The following is a 17,640-nucleotide window of genomic DNA, read 5'->3' on the forward strand; positions in this document are numbered from 1 at the left end:
TGCTCGGGACTTATCTTGGAAAGATCATATTACATCTCTTGTAAAATCTGCTTCCAAGAGATTGGGTGTGCTAAGCCGACTCCGCTCTTTCTTTACCCCTGCACAATAGTTGACTCTATACAGGGGTTTTATCTGCCCCTGTGTGGAGTACAACTCTCATGTGTGGGGAGGCTCCCCACATACAGCTCTTCTCAATAGGGTGGAGTCAAAGGCTTTTCGTCTCATTAACTCTCCTCCTCTTACTGACTCCCTTCAACCTCTGTCTCTTCGCCGCACTGTTGCATCTTTATCTCTTTTCTGTCGCTACTTTAATGGTCACTGCTCCTCTGAACTGTCTGCTTGCATTCCTCCACCTCTATGACGGGCGCGTAGCACCCGTCTGGCAGCAAACTCTCATCCCTTTTCTGTCCAACTCTCTAATGCAAGAATTAACCGTTACTCCCAGTCTTTCATTTATGCAACAGGTCAGCTCTGGAACTGTCTCCCTCTGTCTGTATTTCCTGCTGCCTATGATCTCCATTCTTTCAAACGCAGTGTGTCCAGGCATCTCAAAATGATCGGATCTTGAATTTGGCTCTCTATTGTATTTTGTTTTTCTCTTGGAGGGAACTGTTACTGCCGGCTCATGGCCTTTGGTTCCTTCTTCCTCGCATAAAAAAAAAGTAAATTTAGGGATGAGGTGAGCCAGGCTTTCGGAGGCAGGGAAGACGAGGACGGATGGGTAGTTATCTCAGAAGTGGTGAGGGAGAAAGCCAAGAAGGTACTTGGGGTGACTTCGGGACAGAGGAGGGAAGACAAGGAGACTTGGTGGTAGAATGAGGAAGTACAGGATAGCATAAATAGGAAGAAGCAGGCAAAGAAGAATATGGATAGGCACAGGGACAAAGAAAGCATTCGGGAGTATAAGGAGACGAGGAACATAGCCAAGAGAGAGGTTGCTAAGGCAAAAGAAAAGGCATACCAGAAGTTGTAGAGAAGGGGAAAAAGGCCTGTACCTATTAGCCAGGCAGAGAGACAGAGCTGGGCGGGATGTGCAGCATGTTAGAATGATAAAGGATGCAGATGGCAATGTACTGACAAGTGAGGAGAGTGTACTAAGAAGGTGGAAGGAGTATTTCGAAGAGTTGATTAATATAAAAATTATGAGAGAGGGAAGGTTGGAAGTGTTGGAGGTAGTGAGTCAGGAAGTGCAAGAGATCAGCAGAGAGGAAGTGAGGAATGCCATGAAGAGGATGAAGGATGGCAAGGCAGTGGGCCCAGACGGTATACCAGTGGAAGCATGGTGAAGCTTAGGAGGGATGGCTGTGACGTGGTTTACCAGATTGTTTAACAAAATCCTGGAGGGTGAGAGGATGCCGGAGGAGTGGAGAAAAAGTATTCTAGTTCCGATTTTCAAGAACAAGGGTGATGTGCAGTGCTGCAGCAACCACAGAAGTATAAAGCTGATCAGCCATGCAATGAAGATATGGGAAGGAGTGGTGGAAGCTAGGCTGAGAATAGAAGTGAGGATCTGCGAGGAGCAACTTGGTTTAATTCCAGGGAGAAGTACTATAGATTCCATATTTGCTTTGAGAATGGTGATGGAGAAGTACAGAGAAAGCCAGAAGGAGTTGCATTGTGTATTTATAGACTTTGAGAAGGCTCATGATAGGGTACAGAGTGAGGAGCTGCGGCACTGTATGAGAAAGTCAGGAGTGGCAGAGAAGTACATGAGGGTGGTGAAGGACATGCACGACGATAGTGTAACAGTAGTGAGATGTGCAGTAGGAATGACTGAGGGTTTCAAGGTGGAGGTGAGATTGCATCAAGGATCGATTTTGAACCCCTTCTTGTTTGCAATGGTGATGGACAGATTGACAGATGAGATTAGACAGGAGCCTCCGTGGACAATGATGTTTGCGGACGACATTGTGATATGTAGTCAGAGCCGGGAGGAAGATGAGGCAGAGCTTGAGAGATGGAGATATGCACTGGACAGAAGGGGAATGAAAGTAAGCAGAAGCAAGATTCAGTACATGTGTGTGAATGAGAGAGATGACAGGGGAACCGTGAGGCTGCAAGGTGTAGAGGTGGCAAAGGTAGATGATTTCAAATACTTGGGGTCAACTGTACAAAGTAACGGAGAGTGTGGTAGAGAGGTAAAAAAAAGAGAGTGCAGGCGGGATGGAGTGGGTGGAGAAAGGTGACAGGAGTAATCTGTGACAGAAGGGTCTCTGCAGAAATGAGAGGGAAAGTTTATAGGACTGTAGTGAGGCCAGCGATGTTGTACGGAATGGAGACAGTACCACTGACAAAAAGACAGGAGGCACAGCTGGAGGTAGCAGAACTGAAGATGTTGCATTTTTCACTAGGAGTGACGAGGTTGGACAAAATTAGAAATGAACATATTAGAGGGATAGCGCACGTAAGTCAGTTTGGGGACGAAGCTAGAGAGGCGAGACTGAGATGGTTTGGACATGCGCGGAGGAGAGATGAGGAGTATGTCGGGAGGAGGATGCTGGAAATGGAGTTACCAGGCAGGAGAAAGAGAGGAAGGCCAAAAAGAAGGTTTATGGATGTAGTGAAGGAGGACATGCGGGTGGTAGGTGTAAAAGAAGAAGATGTAGAAGACAAAGTAAGATGGAGACGGGTGATCCGCTGTGGCGACCCCTAAGGGAAGAGCCGAAAGGAGAAGAAGACAAGGAAAGAAGGAGAGATGAGGATTACAATGTTTATGAGATTTATACTAAAATGTATGCATGAACGGAGTTGTATTACAGGAGTGGAAGAAGATTATATTTGTGCACGTGCACAAAAGATGATTAAAGTAAGTGCAAAGGTAAGAGTATATTGGGCACCAGCAACTGAAAGATTAGAAAATAAAAGAGTATTTAGCGAACGGAAAATAGGGTGATTTCTGAAGTGACAGAGATGATTGAATTAAACGTTTGCAGTGAGACAGATAATGGAGTAGCATGTAGGAGGAACTGAAAGTTATTTATGGCATTAATATATCTGAAAGTACCGTAAAATAAGGTGGACAGATTATGAAAGGTGCTCCATAAGCAAGGTGTGGAAACTATCCTGATAGTTGCAAAACATGTGTAAAGGAAAACAGTTGTTTGAATGAATGGTTCAATATCATCATCGGAGTGAGCCACTAGTGTGTGTGTGATGTCCACATGGCTGTTGTTGGCTGGCAATTAGACCCATGTCGGTAAAGCATTTTCAATCAAAATCTATCCATCTATCTATATACCTAGGCTGCTTCCCCCAAGGAAAGGGAGGTAGCCGAGACAGGACGACACACTCCTCATTTACTCATCCATTCAAACACATCCATTCGTATCTTAGCCCCAAAGGGGAGAACGGACAGATCCTCACCGCACCACACCGCACAAGGGTCAACTGCGCAATGCAATCAGTGACATCCGCAGCAGGGCCCGACAGCAGAACTGGTTTACCCCTGCCACATCATAACAGACCCATCCCCTTACCCTCACCTGACCTGACTAGCTGATCAGACCAAATGCGGGAGAATATCCCCTCAGGGCTGCGTCATCACTTATTCATTCACAATTTCTCTCCATTTATTTCTGTCACGCACAGCCACTCTTCCTTGCTCAACAGACATCCCTCTTGCGTCCAGCGCTCTCTTCACACTGTCCATCCATCCTATTCGTGGTCTTCCTCTCAGCCTTACACCTCTCACATCAGATCTAGTTATCTTTTTCACCAATTGCTCATTATCCATTCTCTCCATATGCCTAAACCATTGCAACACCCTCTGCTCAGCTCTACCAACCATCTCCCGAACAACTCCAGTTCTCCTTCGCACTTCATCATTTCGCACCCGATCCATACGCGTCACTCCACACATACTCCTCAGACACCTCATCTCCATTACATTCAAACTTTTCCTCTCTGCTACACCCATATTCCATGTTTCAGCCCCATATAACGCAATCGGTACCACAACACCCTCATACAGCCTTCTCTTTACATCCATTCTAAGCGAACGACATTTAAACACTTTTTTCATTCCTCCCAGCACCTTTCCTACTTCATTTATTCTAAACTTAACTTCAGCATCTATTCTTCCATCCACAGCAACATATGACCCTAGATATTTAAAACAATCTACCTCCTCAAGCAACTCACCATTCAAAACTATATTCATCCCCCTACCATCTATCACCCTCGTACACTTCATCACCTTACTCTTATTCTCATTTACTTTCAATTTCCTCCTTTCATACACCCTTCCAAACTCCTCTACCAACTGTCTCAATCTCTCCTCTGAATCAGCCACCAGTGCAGTATCATCTGCAAACAGCAGCTGCATCAGATTCCACTCTCCACCATCAACATTCACCAGACTCAGACCTCCACCTAAAACTCTTGCATTCACCTCCCTTACAACACCATCCATGTAAATATTAAACAACCAAGGCGACATCACACATCCCTGTCGCAGCCCCACTCTCACGGGAAACCAATCACTCACAGCATTTCCCACTTTTACACACGCTCTACTATTTACATAAAAACTTTTCACCCCTTTTAGTAACCTACCATCAAGTCCATACAATCTTAAAACAGTCCACAAAGCCTCCCTATCAATTCTATCATAGTCTTTCTCTAAATCCATGAATGCCCAAAACACATCCTTGCCTTTCGCTAAATACTTTTCACACACTTGTCTCACAGCAAACACCTGATCAACGTATCCCCTCCCTCTCCTAAAGCCACACTGCTCATCATCAATCACTCTCTCTGTACCCTCTGTAACTCTCGTAATTAACACTCTACCATACACCTTACCTACAACACTCAACAGACTCATACCCCTAAAGCTAGTACATTCATACTTATCACCCATGCCTTTATACAACGGGACCACACAAGCATTTGCCCAGTCAACTGGCACCATACCTTTCTCAAAGCACACATTCAACAATCTTACTAACCAGTCAACAATAGTCACTTCACCACCCTTCAGGCATTCCACAGCACACCCATCCATACCTGCAGCTTTCCCTGTTTTCATCTCCTTTACTACCTTCTCCACTTCCTCCTTCGTGATCAAAGAATCATTCAACTCTCCCAACACATTTATTCCTTGCACCCTTCCATCCGCCACAATCTCAGCCACCCTTTCCTCCTCTACATTTAACAATCTTTCAAAATAATCTGCCCATCTCTTCCTTACTGCATCCATCTCAGTTAACATCCTTCCATCCTCTGCTTTTACTCGCTCTTCCTTCCCAGACTCTCCCTTCCGCACCCTTTTCACCTCCTTCCAAAACATTTTCTTAATCTGTTGAAAATTCTCTGTCAGCCCCCTACCCCACCTCTCATCTGCTGCCACTTTAGCATCACGCACAGCCCTTCTCGCTCTATTCCTCTTTTCCTTATACCTTTCATATGACATCTCATCCTTCCTCTGCAGCCACACTTCATATGCACGTCTCTTCTCAGCCACAGCCATACTTACTTCCTCGCACCACCATTCACTTCCTTTTCTTACACCACCACCCACACGTCTCACACCACACACCTCTTCTGCATGCCCCACCACAGCACTCTTAAACAACTGCCATTCCTCCTCCACACTGCCATTTTCCCGATCTTTCACTGCGTTCCACTCATCTTTCAATTTCTCCTGATACTCTATGTTTTTCTCACTTTTATCCAACTCACTTTCAAAACCTCACTGCCACACCTAACCCTCCTAGCTCTCACCCATCTCTTACCTACTCTTAACTTTCCCTCCACCAGGTAGTGGTCAGACATACCTCCACCCTCCCCTCTCAGAACTCTCACATCCAACAATCTTCCTATTACATTCCTAGACACAACCACATAGTCCATCAAAGCTCTATCAACAACCATTCCACCCTCCTGTCTCACCCATGTATACTTATAAATATCTTTCTTCTCAAACAGTGTACTGTATTCCCAATCACCATCTCTCGCTCAACACACATCGCTATCATTCGTTCCCCATTTTCATTTCTTCCAGGCACACCATGCATACCAACTACGCCTTCAACTGCTACATTTCCCACTCTAGCATTCAGATCTCCCATCATTACCACATTCACATTCGCTCCAAAACTCTGCAGACACTCATCAACATCATTCCATAAAGACTCCCTCTCTTGTTCATCCCTTTCACTACCAGGCCCATATGCACTCACAAACACCCACAACTCGCGTTCAAATTTCGCTTTCACCCACATCAGTCTCGATAACATCTCCTTCCATTCAATCACACATTTCTGTACTTCCGGACTCACTAACAAGGCCACACCTTCTCTTGCCCTTCCTCTATCAACACCTGACAATCTTCCATTCACACTTCCAAACATAGATTCCCCCTTCCCTTTCATCTTCGTTTCACTCAGAGCTAACACATCCAACTTTCTTCTCACAAACATTCTCCCAATCTCCTCCCTTTTAGCCTCAATCGTGCTACATCCACGCACATTCATAGACCCAATCTTCACGGTACGGGGATAACTCCATCCCCCATCCCTTTCTCTGGCCTGTCTCTTTTTAGGAACTAAAAAACAGAGGAGGGGGTCCCTAGTCCCCTCACCCCGCCCCTTTTAGTCGCCTTTTACGACACGCAGGGAATACGGTGGCGGTATTCTTCCTAACACAACCTGGCCGCAGAGTAGTAGTACCACCCCATAGTGCGGCCAGGTTGTGTCCCCCCCGTCCAGGACAACTTTTTTTGTATCTGTCATCTGCATCAGCCAATCAATCAATCAGTCAATTAACCAGTCAGTCAATCACTCAATTAATAAATTCATCAGTCAATCAGTCGATCTATGTATAAAGCTGTGAAAAAAAAAAAATCACAGAATCTAGTGGGAGAGCCATGAAGATTAGTGTGAGCTACAATGTTTCAAAGCTAATGTATGCAGATAATGCCGTGTTGTTTATTAGCAATGGATAGGATATTATTTACAGCATTGTTCAGAGAGAGTGGTGAGGTCTTCACATTATGTAAATGCATATAAAGTGGCTTACAGTGTGAATAGCTGGTGAATGGAAATAGATCAGAAATGATGGAAGAGTTTAAGTGCACCGATAGGAAAGACAGGTTAATATAGAAGGGAAGCGGGTGCATGGATCAATAAAAGCAAAGTGGATGTTTATTTGTGTTCTGCCAATTGTTCATTTAGTAAAGCGGTAAATTCACAAAATACCAATAGCACTATTCAACTCTGTTGTATTTATAAAACAAACACTAACTAGTGTGAAGGTCGGACCTGTGAGTGTGAAGACTGAGAGCTCTGAAGACAGGGTACTGATGAAGCCGGCCAGCTGGCAAAGGGGTGAGGCCTTCCATGAGTGCTCGTGCGCAGCGTACACCCCTCGGTAGCGTAGGTCCACTCCAGCCACTATGAGCAGGTATACCCCCATCAGCAGGTCACCCACGCCTAGGTTCACGATCAGGAACGAGTGCACCTGCCCAATGGACAGGTAATATCCTCGCTTACTTCAAAGATATCGTCTGTTAGTTACGCTAAAACCCTCCAGAATATTTCTATCAAAAGCTTAAAGGAGTAAGTGAATGGAATATAGGATTAATTATACAACGGTTCAAAATAAATTGTTGCGTGAAATTTAGACATTAATTGATTGTTTGTATGCATAAATTCGAAACTCCACATCACACCCCTAATCAGGAAGAATTATACAAACATACAGTTGTGAGCCATAGTTTCTGCTTACCCTCTACCCCGACCCGTGGCTGATAAAAGACGTAGGTAGGGTTTCACACCAAACGGGAGACATGTTAGTTCGGAGCCTTTCTAGAGTACTGTGTACGAATAACTTTGTTACAGAGAACTGTTGCTCTTCTACGACTTCTGTATTCATTGAATGGAGGTAATAATCCAAGTGTTACTTTAAAATCTGTTGGACATCAAACTGTAGGAATGGATGTAAACTCTGGAGCATATTTCACTTCTACTGTGATTGCAGTTCCAACAGGAATTAAATTTTTTTGATGGCTGAGAACTCTGCATGGTACACAAATTAAGTACAGGCCTTCTATTGTAGTCTAACAAAACTTCTAATTGCCACTTCATACAACGGATCTACGATCACTGTGAACCCTGGTTACGTCTTTTTCTCCGGCCACGGATAGGATTTGAAGGTGAGCAAGTAATTATAAGCCACGACTGTACTGTACATCCACTAAAATAATTATCTGCACCCCATGCTTCAATGCTTTTTGCAACTATCCCTGGCACGGAAGCTGTGAACACGCAGTAAGAGGTAGTACACCTGTTTCTCTCCCCCTTCAATCTGTCCGCCCCTCCATCCTCCTCATCTCTCTCTCTCTCTGTCTCTCTCTCTCTCTCTCTCTCTCTCTCTATATATATATATATATATATATATATATATATATATATATATATATATATATTATAAGTCCTTACCTTCATGAATGGATATTATGCTCGACGGAAGATCTCAGAACAACAAAGCATTATCCGCTAGATAATACTGAAATCAAAGTACTGTATGTTTCATTGGTTCCCATCATATCCAAGGTTACCGCCTTAGGATTTTCTTACACGTTGTGATACAATGACAGCCAGCATTAGCATTTTAAGAGTGGGTTGATGACAAACTATATAGGCCACAACACCCCATGAACAAGGCATGTAAAGCATATACAGTATGTGTCGTAGCGTTGCAATAATATTAACCACATCAATGACACGTGAATGCAGTAATGCATGGTTAATGAAAGTGAGAATGGTATATCACCAGTTTGACGAAGATGATAACACCATCGCGGAGGGGGTGATCGGTGGCCATATTCGTTTATTTTAGGATAGACTTTTACTTCAGACGATTCTCGATGTGCATATAATGTGAGGAATATGTTGCCCACAAAGCTGCTTCAGACTGGGCAATTTGAGCTTCGAATGAACAATAGGAGTTTTAATGTTGAATCTGAATCTGATCTACTTTACACATCAATATCCTCGTTTATAATTTTAAAGAACACTATGTTGATACTCAAACTTCCTAAGTAATATAAAAGACAGTAATAATCAAAAAGCAAAGCAAGTAGCTTGGTAAGCGGTGCTACGAAGCTTCCGATGTCACTATGAATACGGAGGCGGATCAGGCATACCAACCAGGCACGTTAGATTAGAAGTTTGTTTTCAGATCCCTCGTCCGCTGTGTCAAATTTCATGCTAAAGGTGTGCCGGTAATTGTTTTAATGGGTGTACGTGGTTGATAGAAAAGGTGGTTCAGAGTATGAAGAAAAAATGAGGGTGGCAACAGAGACTATACTGATCAATGCACAGCTGCATCTTGTTAGACTGGTTGTACTGAGAAACGAATGATGTTGATGCATACTACGATGAGACGTTGTGATACAAGTTGAGCAGAAGCTCTGACCAAAGACAGCGTCAATAAACTACCCGAGAACCCAGTAGTATTGAGGTACAGTTCAATATAAAGTAAAAGCCCTTCAATTCATCATTCATGAAACGGGAAACAACCGAGCCCCTGAAGATCATACTATTTTGCTTATATGTTTAAATATCTATCTTTCTACCTATCTATCTATCTGTACTGTTGTTTGCAGATGATAAGGTGTTGTTAAACGAAGACGAAAGGGAGCTGCAAGGCTTTGTGAATGAGTTTGGGAGAGTATGTAAGAAACGGAATCTAAAGATGAATGCAAGGAAGAGTAAAGTTATGGTCTTTGAGAAAAGTGAAGTCAGTGAATGTAGTGAGGTTGGATGAGGAGAAAGTGGAAAATGTGAGTGCGTTTAAGTACTTGGGTAGTGTGACGAGGAAGGATGGAAGTTTAGAGGGTGAAGTGCTTGAAAGGGTACAACAAGGAAGAAAGGATGCTGGTTCCTTGAAAGCAGTGATAAGAAACAAAGAAGTGAGCAGGGAAGTGAAAACGTTACTACATGGCAGTATTGTGATACCACGTATGGAAGTGAACGTTGGCCCTTGTTGGGGGGACAGAAGTCAAGAGTGAGAGCTGTGGAAATTAGTTATTTGAGAGGAGCATGTGGAGTCACATGGAGAGATAGACTGACAAATGAGGAAGTGAAGGATCGTTGTGGTGTGGATGTGGATATGATAGGAAGTATTAGGAGAAATACACAGAGGTGGTTTGGCCATGTGGAGAGAATGGAGAGTGAAAGACTTACGAGGACAGTGTATGTATGTGAGGTGGAGGGAGGAGAGGGAGTGGGAGGCCAAGGATGAAATGCAGAGATGGAGTGGAGAGGTATATGAGAGAAGAGGGTGTGAGCTGGGAGCAGGGCAGTGAAATGGCGAGGGACAGGGCGACATGGAGGCTATTTGTCTGTGGTCACCCCTTACGGGATCAAGGCGTCTGGCAATATATATATACATATATATATATATATATATATATATATATATATATATATATATATATATATATATATATATATATATATATATTTTGCCAGACGTTTGGGGTGGCCACAAACAAATCGCCTCCAAGTCGCCCTGTCCCCTGCCATTTCACTGCCCTGCTCCCAACTCACACCCCGCTCTCTCATATACCTCTCCACCCCATCCTTCCATCTCATCCTCGGCCTCCCCCTCACTCTTCCCCCCTCCACCTTACTCACATACACTCTCTTCGTCAGTCTTTCACCCTCCATCCTCTCCACATGGCCAAACCACCTCAGTGTGTTCCTCATAACGCTTCCTATCACATCCACATCCACACCACAACGCTCCTTTATATCCTCATTCGTCAGCCTGTCTCTCCACGTGACTCCACAGGCTCCTCTTAAATAACTCATTTTCACTGCTCTCACTCTTGACTTGTGTCCTTCCAACAATGTCCAAGCTTCACTTCCGTACGTTAGAGTTGGTATCACAATACTGTCATGTAGTAACTTTTTCACTTCCATGCTCACTTCCCTGTTTCTTATCACTGCTTTCAAAGAACCAGCAACCTTTCTTCCCTCCTGTACCCTTTCAAGCACTTCACCCTCCAAACCTCCATCCTTATTTATCACACTACCCAAGTACTTGAACGTACTCACATTTTCCAATTCCTCACCATCCAACCTTGCTGTACATTCACTAACTTCACCTCTCTCAAAGACCATCACTTTACTCTTCCCTACATTCACCTTTAGATTCCGTTTCTTACACACTCTCTCAAACTCATCCACCAAGCCTTGCAGCTCCCCTTCGTCTTCACTCAACAACACAGTATCAACTGCAAACAACAGTACAGGGAGTTTCCAAACACTATCCTCTCTCACCAGGGCCACTCCAACATCCACTACCCTACCTTGTACCTCTTTTATTACCCCATCCATGTACAGATTGAACAACCATGGAGACATGACACATCCCTGTTTCAACCCAACTTTCAAAGAGAAAAATTCACTTAGTTCACCATCCACACGCACTGCAGCCTTCGCACCATCGTACATACTCTTCACAGCATTCAACAACTTCCCATCTACTCCATATATTCTTAACACTTTCCACAATCCTTGTCTATCCACCCTGTCATATGCTTTCTCCAAATCCATGAAAGCCGCATACAACTTCTTTCCCTTCTCTAGAAACTTTTCCACTAAAGATCTAAGAATGAATATCTGATCTACACAACCTCTTCCCTTCCTAAAGCCTCCCTGTTCTTCTCCAACTAATTTCTCTGTTCTTTCTCTAACTCTGTCTATAAGTATCCTACCATACAGTTTTCCTATTATGCTAAGAAGACAAATGCCCCTATGATTACCACAATCATCTTTTTCCCCTTTTCCTTTGTACAAGGGAATAATTATACCTGACTTCCAATCCTCCGGGACTCTACCTTCCTCCCAGGCCAATCTGCACATCTTCCACATCCATTCTACTACTATCTCTCCCCCATGCTTCAGCATTTCACCACACACTCCATCAATTCCTGGGGCTTTCCCCCGATTTAACTTTCTTCATTGCTTCCACAACTTCTATCCTACTGATTTCTTCTTGTCTTCTCACCTCCCTCCTTCTCCCAGCCATTCCCCAGGCACTTATACTCGCATTACTTCCATCCTCTACGTTCAACAATTCCTTAAAGTGTTCTCTCCATCTGTTCACTTTTTCTCCCTTCTCCACTAGTATTCTACCATTTTTATCTTTCACTCCCCTGCTAACTTCACTTACACCCTGTCTTACTCTTTCCACTTCTCTCCAGAACATTTTCTTACAGTCCCTCCACTTTAAACTCAAATTCCTTCCAAATTCCCCATCCACTCTCTTCTTACTCTCTCTTACTAATCTTTTCACCTCTCTCTTTCTTTCCACATATAACTCTCTCTTCCGCCTCTCAACTTCTTCCACGCCCCTATTTCTCATCCATTCATTGTATGCTTTCTTCTTTTGTGCCACAGCCTGTTTCACCTCTTCAGTCCACCACGCTGTTCCTTGCACCCCCCTTCGTCTTCTCTTCATCCCACACACCACATCACATGCTGCACATATTTCTTCTGTAAATATCTTACACACACCTTCCACGTCTCCCATCTGCTCCAATTCATATTTGCCCAATCGTTCCTCCACTTCTCTCTTATACTCTGCCTTTTTCTCATCCTCTTGTAACCTTTCCACTCTCCTTGCAACTACTCCTTCCTCTCGTCTTTCCCTTCTTCTATTCATCCATCTTACTTGCATTCTAATTCTGGCCACCACCAAGTAGTGGTCAGAAAGTCCACTCCCCCAACCTCTATACACTCTTGCATCCTTTACACATATTCGCATCCTTTCATCCGCACACACATAATATATCATTGCCTTCCTTTCATTCAGTTCACCACCCACCCTTCTCATCACTCGCCATGTATACCTGTGGATCATTTTATGCCTGAAGAGGGTATTGGCTATCACCAACCCCCTCCCAGTACAAATGTCCACTAACGCACTGCCATTCTCATCTATCTCAGCAGGCACACCCCACTCACCAACTATTCCATCCACCTTCACATTCCCAACTTTACCATTCATATCACCAATCAAAAACACTCTCTCATTCCTTCCAAACTTTTCCATGCACACTTCCACATTTGTCCAGAACTCTTCTCTCACTCTTCTAGCATGATCTTGCGTTGGTGCATACACACACACAATCGCCCACATTTGTATTCCAACTTTCAACTTTACCCACACAATCCTTGACCCAACTGATCCATACTGTCTTATGCTCCTCTTCCAACTTTTACTCACAACTATACATACTCCTTCCTTTGCCCTCTCATTCTCACCTACTCCTGCACATATACCCCATCCATTCTCCCATTCTCTCACACTTTCTCCTCTCCATTTTGTTTCAGTTATTCCACATCCATCCACTTTCGCACCCTCAAGCACCTGGACAATCTCTCTCTCTTTCACCTCATCATTCGCTCCTCTTACATTCCATGTACTCATTACCAAGTCCTTTGTCCGGTCCTGGGTCGTCATCGTTTGGTCAGTCCTTGTCCGAGGCTTCTTGTTTGTTTTTTTAGTTAGTTGTTTTCCGGGGAGGGGCACTAACCCTCCGCCAACCCTTTTAGTCGCCTTTTACGACAAGCAGGGATACTGGGGAAGTATTTTTGAAAACCCCCCTACCCTCAGGGGATATATATATATATATATATATATATATATATATATATATATATATATATATATATATGTGTGTGTGTGTGTGTGTGTGTTTGTGTGTGTTTGTGTGTGTGTTTGTGTGTGTGTGTGTGTGTGTGTGTGTGTGTGTTTGAGGTAAAATATTATATTGTCATCTGTCACGCAGCTGCATTTGTAGGTTCGTTTAGAAAAAGTGTATATAGTATATTCAACAAAATTACTCCGTATAAAACACGATTTCACAATTGCTGCTGACGTCTCTATGTGACAGTAACACACTTTCAATTACAAGTATTATCAGTACCATTTGACGAGATCATTCTTAGAGCATGAGAAGCGAGAGTTTTACCCACTCTCCTTACATATGTGCTAATTAATTGAGTAGTTTCTGCCATTTCTGTAAACTCTTGAATTAAAATCTTTTAACCATTCTAGTCGTCGCTAAGAGAGAGAGAGAGAGAGAGAGAGAGAGAGAGAGAGAGAAATGGGTAGTGAGCCTGTTCCCATTCATGATCTGCAATTGGCTGACTATGAGAAACGGGGATAAAGACCAAAACAACTCACCACGTGAAAAACTCCCACCTGTGGTCCAGTAGCTACCATGAACTCTGTTTCTATATAAAACAAACTGTAATATCGAATGTGAATATGATGCGACAGTTGTAGCCCTGGATACTGCCAGTCCGTACGATGTCTTACCTTATTGCCACTGGAGTAGAGGCAACGCCAGAAGATGACAAACGAATTAGCGAGCAAGGCGAGGAAACCTAATACCCAGACACACACTCGCAGCACCAGGTTGGACATGAGGTCTTCACAGGAGGAGAACTCGTCAGCAGCCGGCAAACAATGCTGCACGTGCGGGGCCAGGCAACAGAACCCCCACCTGTCAGATACTCTGTGGGGAGAGGCAGGCACTACTGATATAACAGTGTGAGAACCAGGCATAAGTCATGCATCGGTGTGTGTGTGTGTGTATATATATATATATATATATATATATAGATAGATAGATAGATAGATAGATAGATAGATAGATAGATATAGATAGATAGATAGATATAGATAGATAGATAGAGAGAGAGAGAGAGAGAGAGAGAGAGTTGCGTTAGCAGAATTATTACATGCTTTCTTCTGGTTAACTCCTAACAGTGTTATGTAGTATATAATATAACCCTTTTTCACACATAAAATAACACATGACGTACAAAGCCTATCATTTTCGTAGAAAATATAACACACAACACAAAAAACACATATTAAGCATATTAAGCAGAACATACAACACGCGTAACACATAGCGTGCAGAAGATAACGCATAAAATATGAAACCTAGTACAACCCAGAATATAACACAAAAGACAAGGAGCATTGCATGTATAGCACTTATCACACAGAATGTCGCACACCACACAGGCAGCATAACATACGGAACACAGAACACAGATTATAACTCAGCACGCTTGCGTAACACAAAATATTCATAACAACATATGCTACACACAGCATACCACATCACTGAACAAAGTGCATAATAAAGGGCATACAGTAACTCTGAAAATGTAACATGCAATACATTGCATAACAAAACACAGGACATACCACATACCACACGGAATATAACACACAACAGTTCAAATATAATACTTTACATCACAACACGCAGCAACACGTAGCAATGAACAGAACAGAATACTTAATATAAAGCAGAAAACAAACCATCCAGCTGCACACACAGCAGAACAGACAGAATAATAAGACAATGCAGTGCAAATGAAGGCAGTTTGTAATTTCTTCGCTACGAATGAAATATCCCTAATACATCAGAGACATCTTGTGGTAGTTAAAAAAAAAAACTCACAATGAACAGGTAACTGATGATCGTTTCTCGTTCCATGTTTAGGAGAGGTTTACCACAAATTACAGTAGATCTCCTGGTGGTTAGAGATCATCGTAAAAAAAAAAAAAAAAAAAAAGGCGCACTCAACAGTATCTGTAAACCTTACATTGCAGTTATAATGCTTAAATATTTTATTTTGTTTACCTACTAAAGAATTTGTTCAACAGCAATAGCAGGCTTCACTAAGAGTGGTCTGATTTAAGTTGCATAAAGATGAGTGACAGTAGCAGGGGTAAAACGAGATATAATCGTCCACCCTAAAGGCTGGAACAAAGGGTCAGGGCGAGCTCAAAGAGATCCCTCAATATCATTCGTCTTCAGCAAAGAATCTTATATCTGTAACCCAATATGCAGAAGAGTAAGATCAAGAGTTGTGAAAATAGGAGGTAATTTTGAAAGGTATTAAATTGTAGTTTGCTAATGTTTTTATGATATTATTAGATATGAGTACTTAATAAAATCATCATAAAATAAAACTAACAAATCTTATAATGCAAAAAATATGTCACGTGTAAATAACCACTTGAGTTTTTTGCAGTTTAAATTCAACTCTATCTATCTACTTATAGTTAATGCCTTTTTCCCGCAAAGGGTAGCCTCAAACGAATCGCATCAGTCGCCTTGCCCTCCACCATTAGGCTGCGCTCTCTCCAACTCAAACCATCCTCACTCATACACCTCTACACATCATCCCTCCATCTCATCCTCGGTTCCCCTCTCCCCTTCCACATCAATGACACATTTTCATAGCCAAGCTTTCATTCCGCACAAAACCAAACCACCTTAAAATTCTTTTGACACTTTCCAGGAAGTCACATGGCCATCACAACGCTCCTTGACATCCTCATTTGTCTCTCAGTGTCTCCATGAAACTCCATTTGCTTCTCTAGGGTAACTCATTTCCATTCCTCTAGCTCTCAGCCTGTGCCCTTCCAACAGAGTTCAAGTTTCGCATTGATAAGTTAGGGTGGGAATCACAGTACTGTCATGCAATGACTTCTTTACTTCCATGCTCTCTTTTCGATTCGTTATCTCTTTCCTTCAGTTTATCTGCCCGCTCTTGCACTTCATCTTTAAACTCTCGTCTTTGTGCATCACAATATGTACTGTAAGTATTTGAAGGAACTCGCATTCTCCATTTCCTTACTATGAACCCGGTGACCTCATTACCCTTAAGAGACCGTACCATCTATTGTTGCTAGAAACTGCTAAAATACCATTAATGTTACCTTATGGTATAATTTTTCCAGAATAACGTGCTTAACGAAAGCGCTTAAAAACGCTGTTTCAATGACACAGTCAAGACAGATGTTGAATATCTTGCCTAGGAGCTTTGTTTTAGATGCTCTCATTCCCCCCCGGCCCGAATAGACATTGACCAGATTGGCATAGTGTTTTCACTCGATACGCTGACTCCGATAAACTGAGTCAGTGTATTGCCGGGGTTTAAAGATACTGATTTAACTCTTACACTACGACAGGATAAAAATAAAGAAAAGACACCAGCGTAGTGAAGTGCTTAAGAAAGAATTTAACATCAAACAGGTCAATATAACACAACATAGCAGAACACAGAACACAGGACAATATAGCATAACACACCAGAACATAGCATATCAAAACAGAAAAGAAGAACAGCAGAACACAACACACACCAGAATTTTAAAAAAGCTAGACAAAACAGCATAAAATCACGCAAGAAAATACAGCACAACAGATTAAAACGCAACAGAATAAACTTCACAGCAAAACCAGGGAAAACAACAGAAGAGAACACAGGAGATTATTACACACAACAAAGCTACATTTAGCAGATGAGAACACATTTAGGCATTAATATGTTGTGACATAATATGTAATATATATGCAACTATGTAACTATATAGCTATAGGTAACAATGTGTAAGACAGGTATGGCACGGGGTTTTTATAATATCACGGTAATTTTAGAATAAATGCTTAAATATTATTTAATTGATATTAATATTCAATAATATTGAAGAGCAGAGACAATGATTGTCTTGCTACATCAAGCAACGATTACTTTACGCTGACTTGCTACGATTCTCTAAGAACGAGAATTTATAAACTTTCTCAAC

The 17,640-nt window shown here is 42.5% G+C and overlaps 1 protein-coding gene across 1 annotated transcript in view; it reads right to left on the reverse strand.

Annotated features, from left to right (window-relative positions):
* Nucleotides 1-17,640, reverse strand: part of LOC145405852 (G-protein coupled receptor GRL101-like) — a 140,037-nt gene that overhangs the window by 75,329 nt on the left and 47,068 nt on the right. Inside the window, exons 3-5 of the mRNA XM_080277108.1 lie at nucleotides 14,341-14,539; nucleotides 13,326-13,328; nucleotides 7,263-7,461 (exon numbers count right to left, since the gene is read on the reverse strand). Coding sequence (XP_080133234.1) covers nucleotides 7,263-7,461; nucleotides 13,326-13,328; nucleotides 14,341-14,539 — 401 coding nt within the window. The remainder of the gene's footprint in view (nucleotides 1-7,262; nucleotides 7,462-13,325; nucleotides 13,329-14,340; nucleotides 14,540-17,640) is intronic.

The sequence above is a fragment of the Coenobita brevimanus genome, chromosome 68 (assembly GCF_032717465.1).
Source record: "Coenobita brevimanus isolate Jiangsu-jjx chromosome 68, ASM3271746v2, whole genome shotgun sequence".
Lineage (NCBI taxonomy): Eukaryota > Metazoa > Arthropoda > Malacostraca > Decapoda > Coenobitidae > Coenobita > Coenobita brevimanus.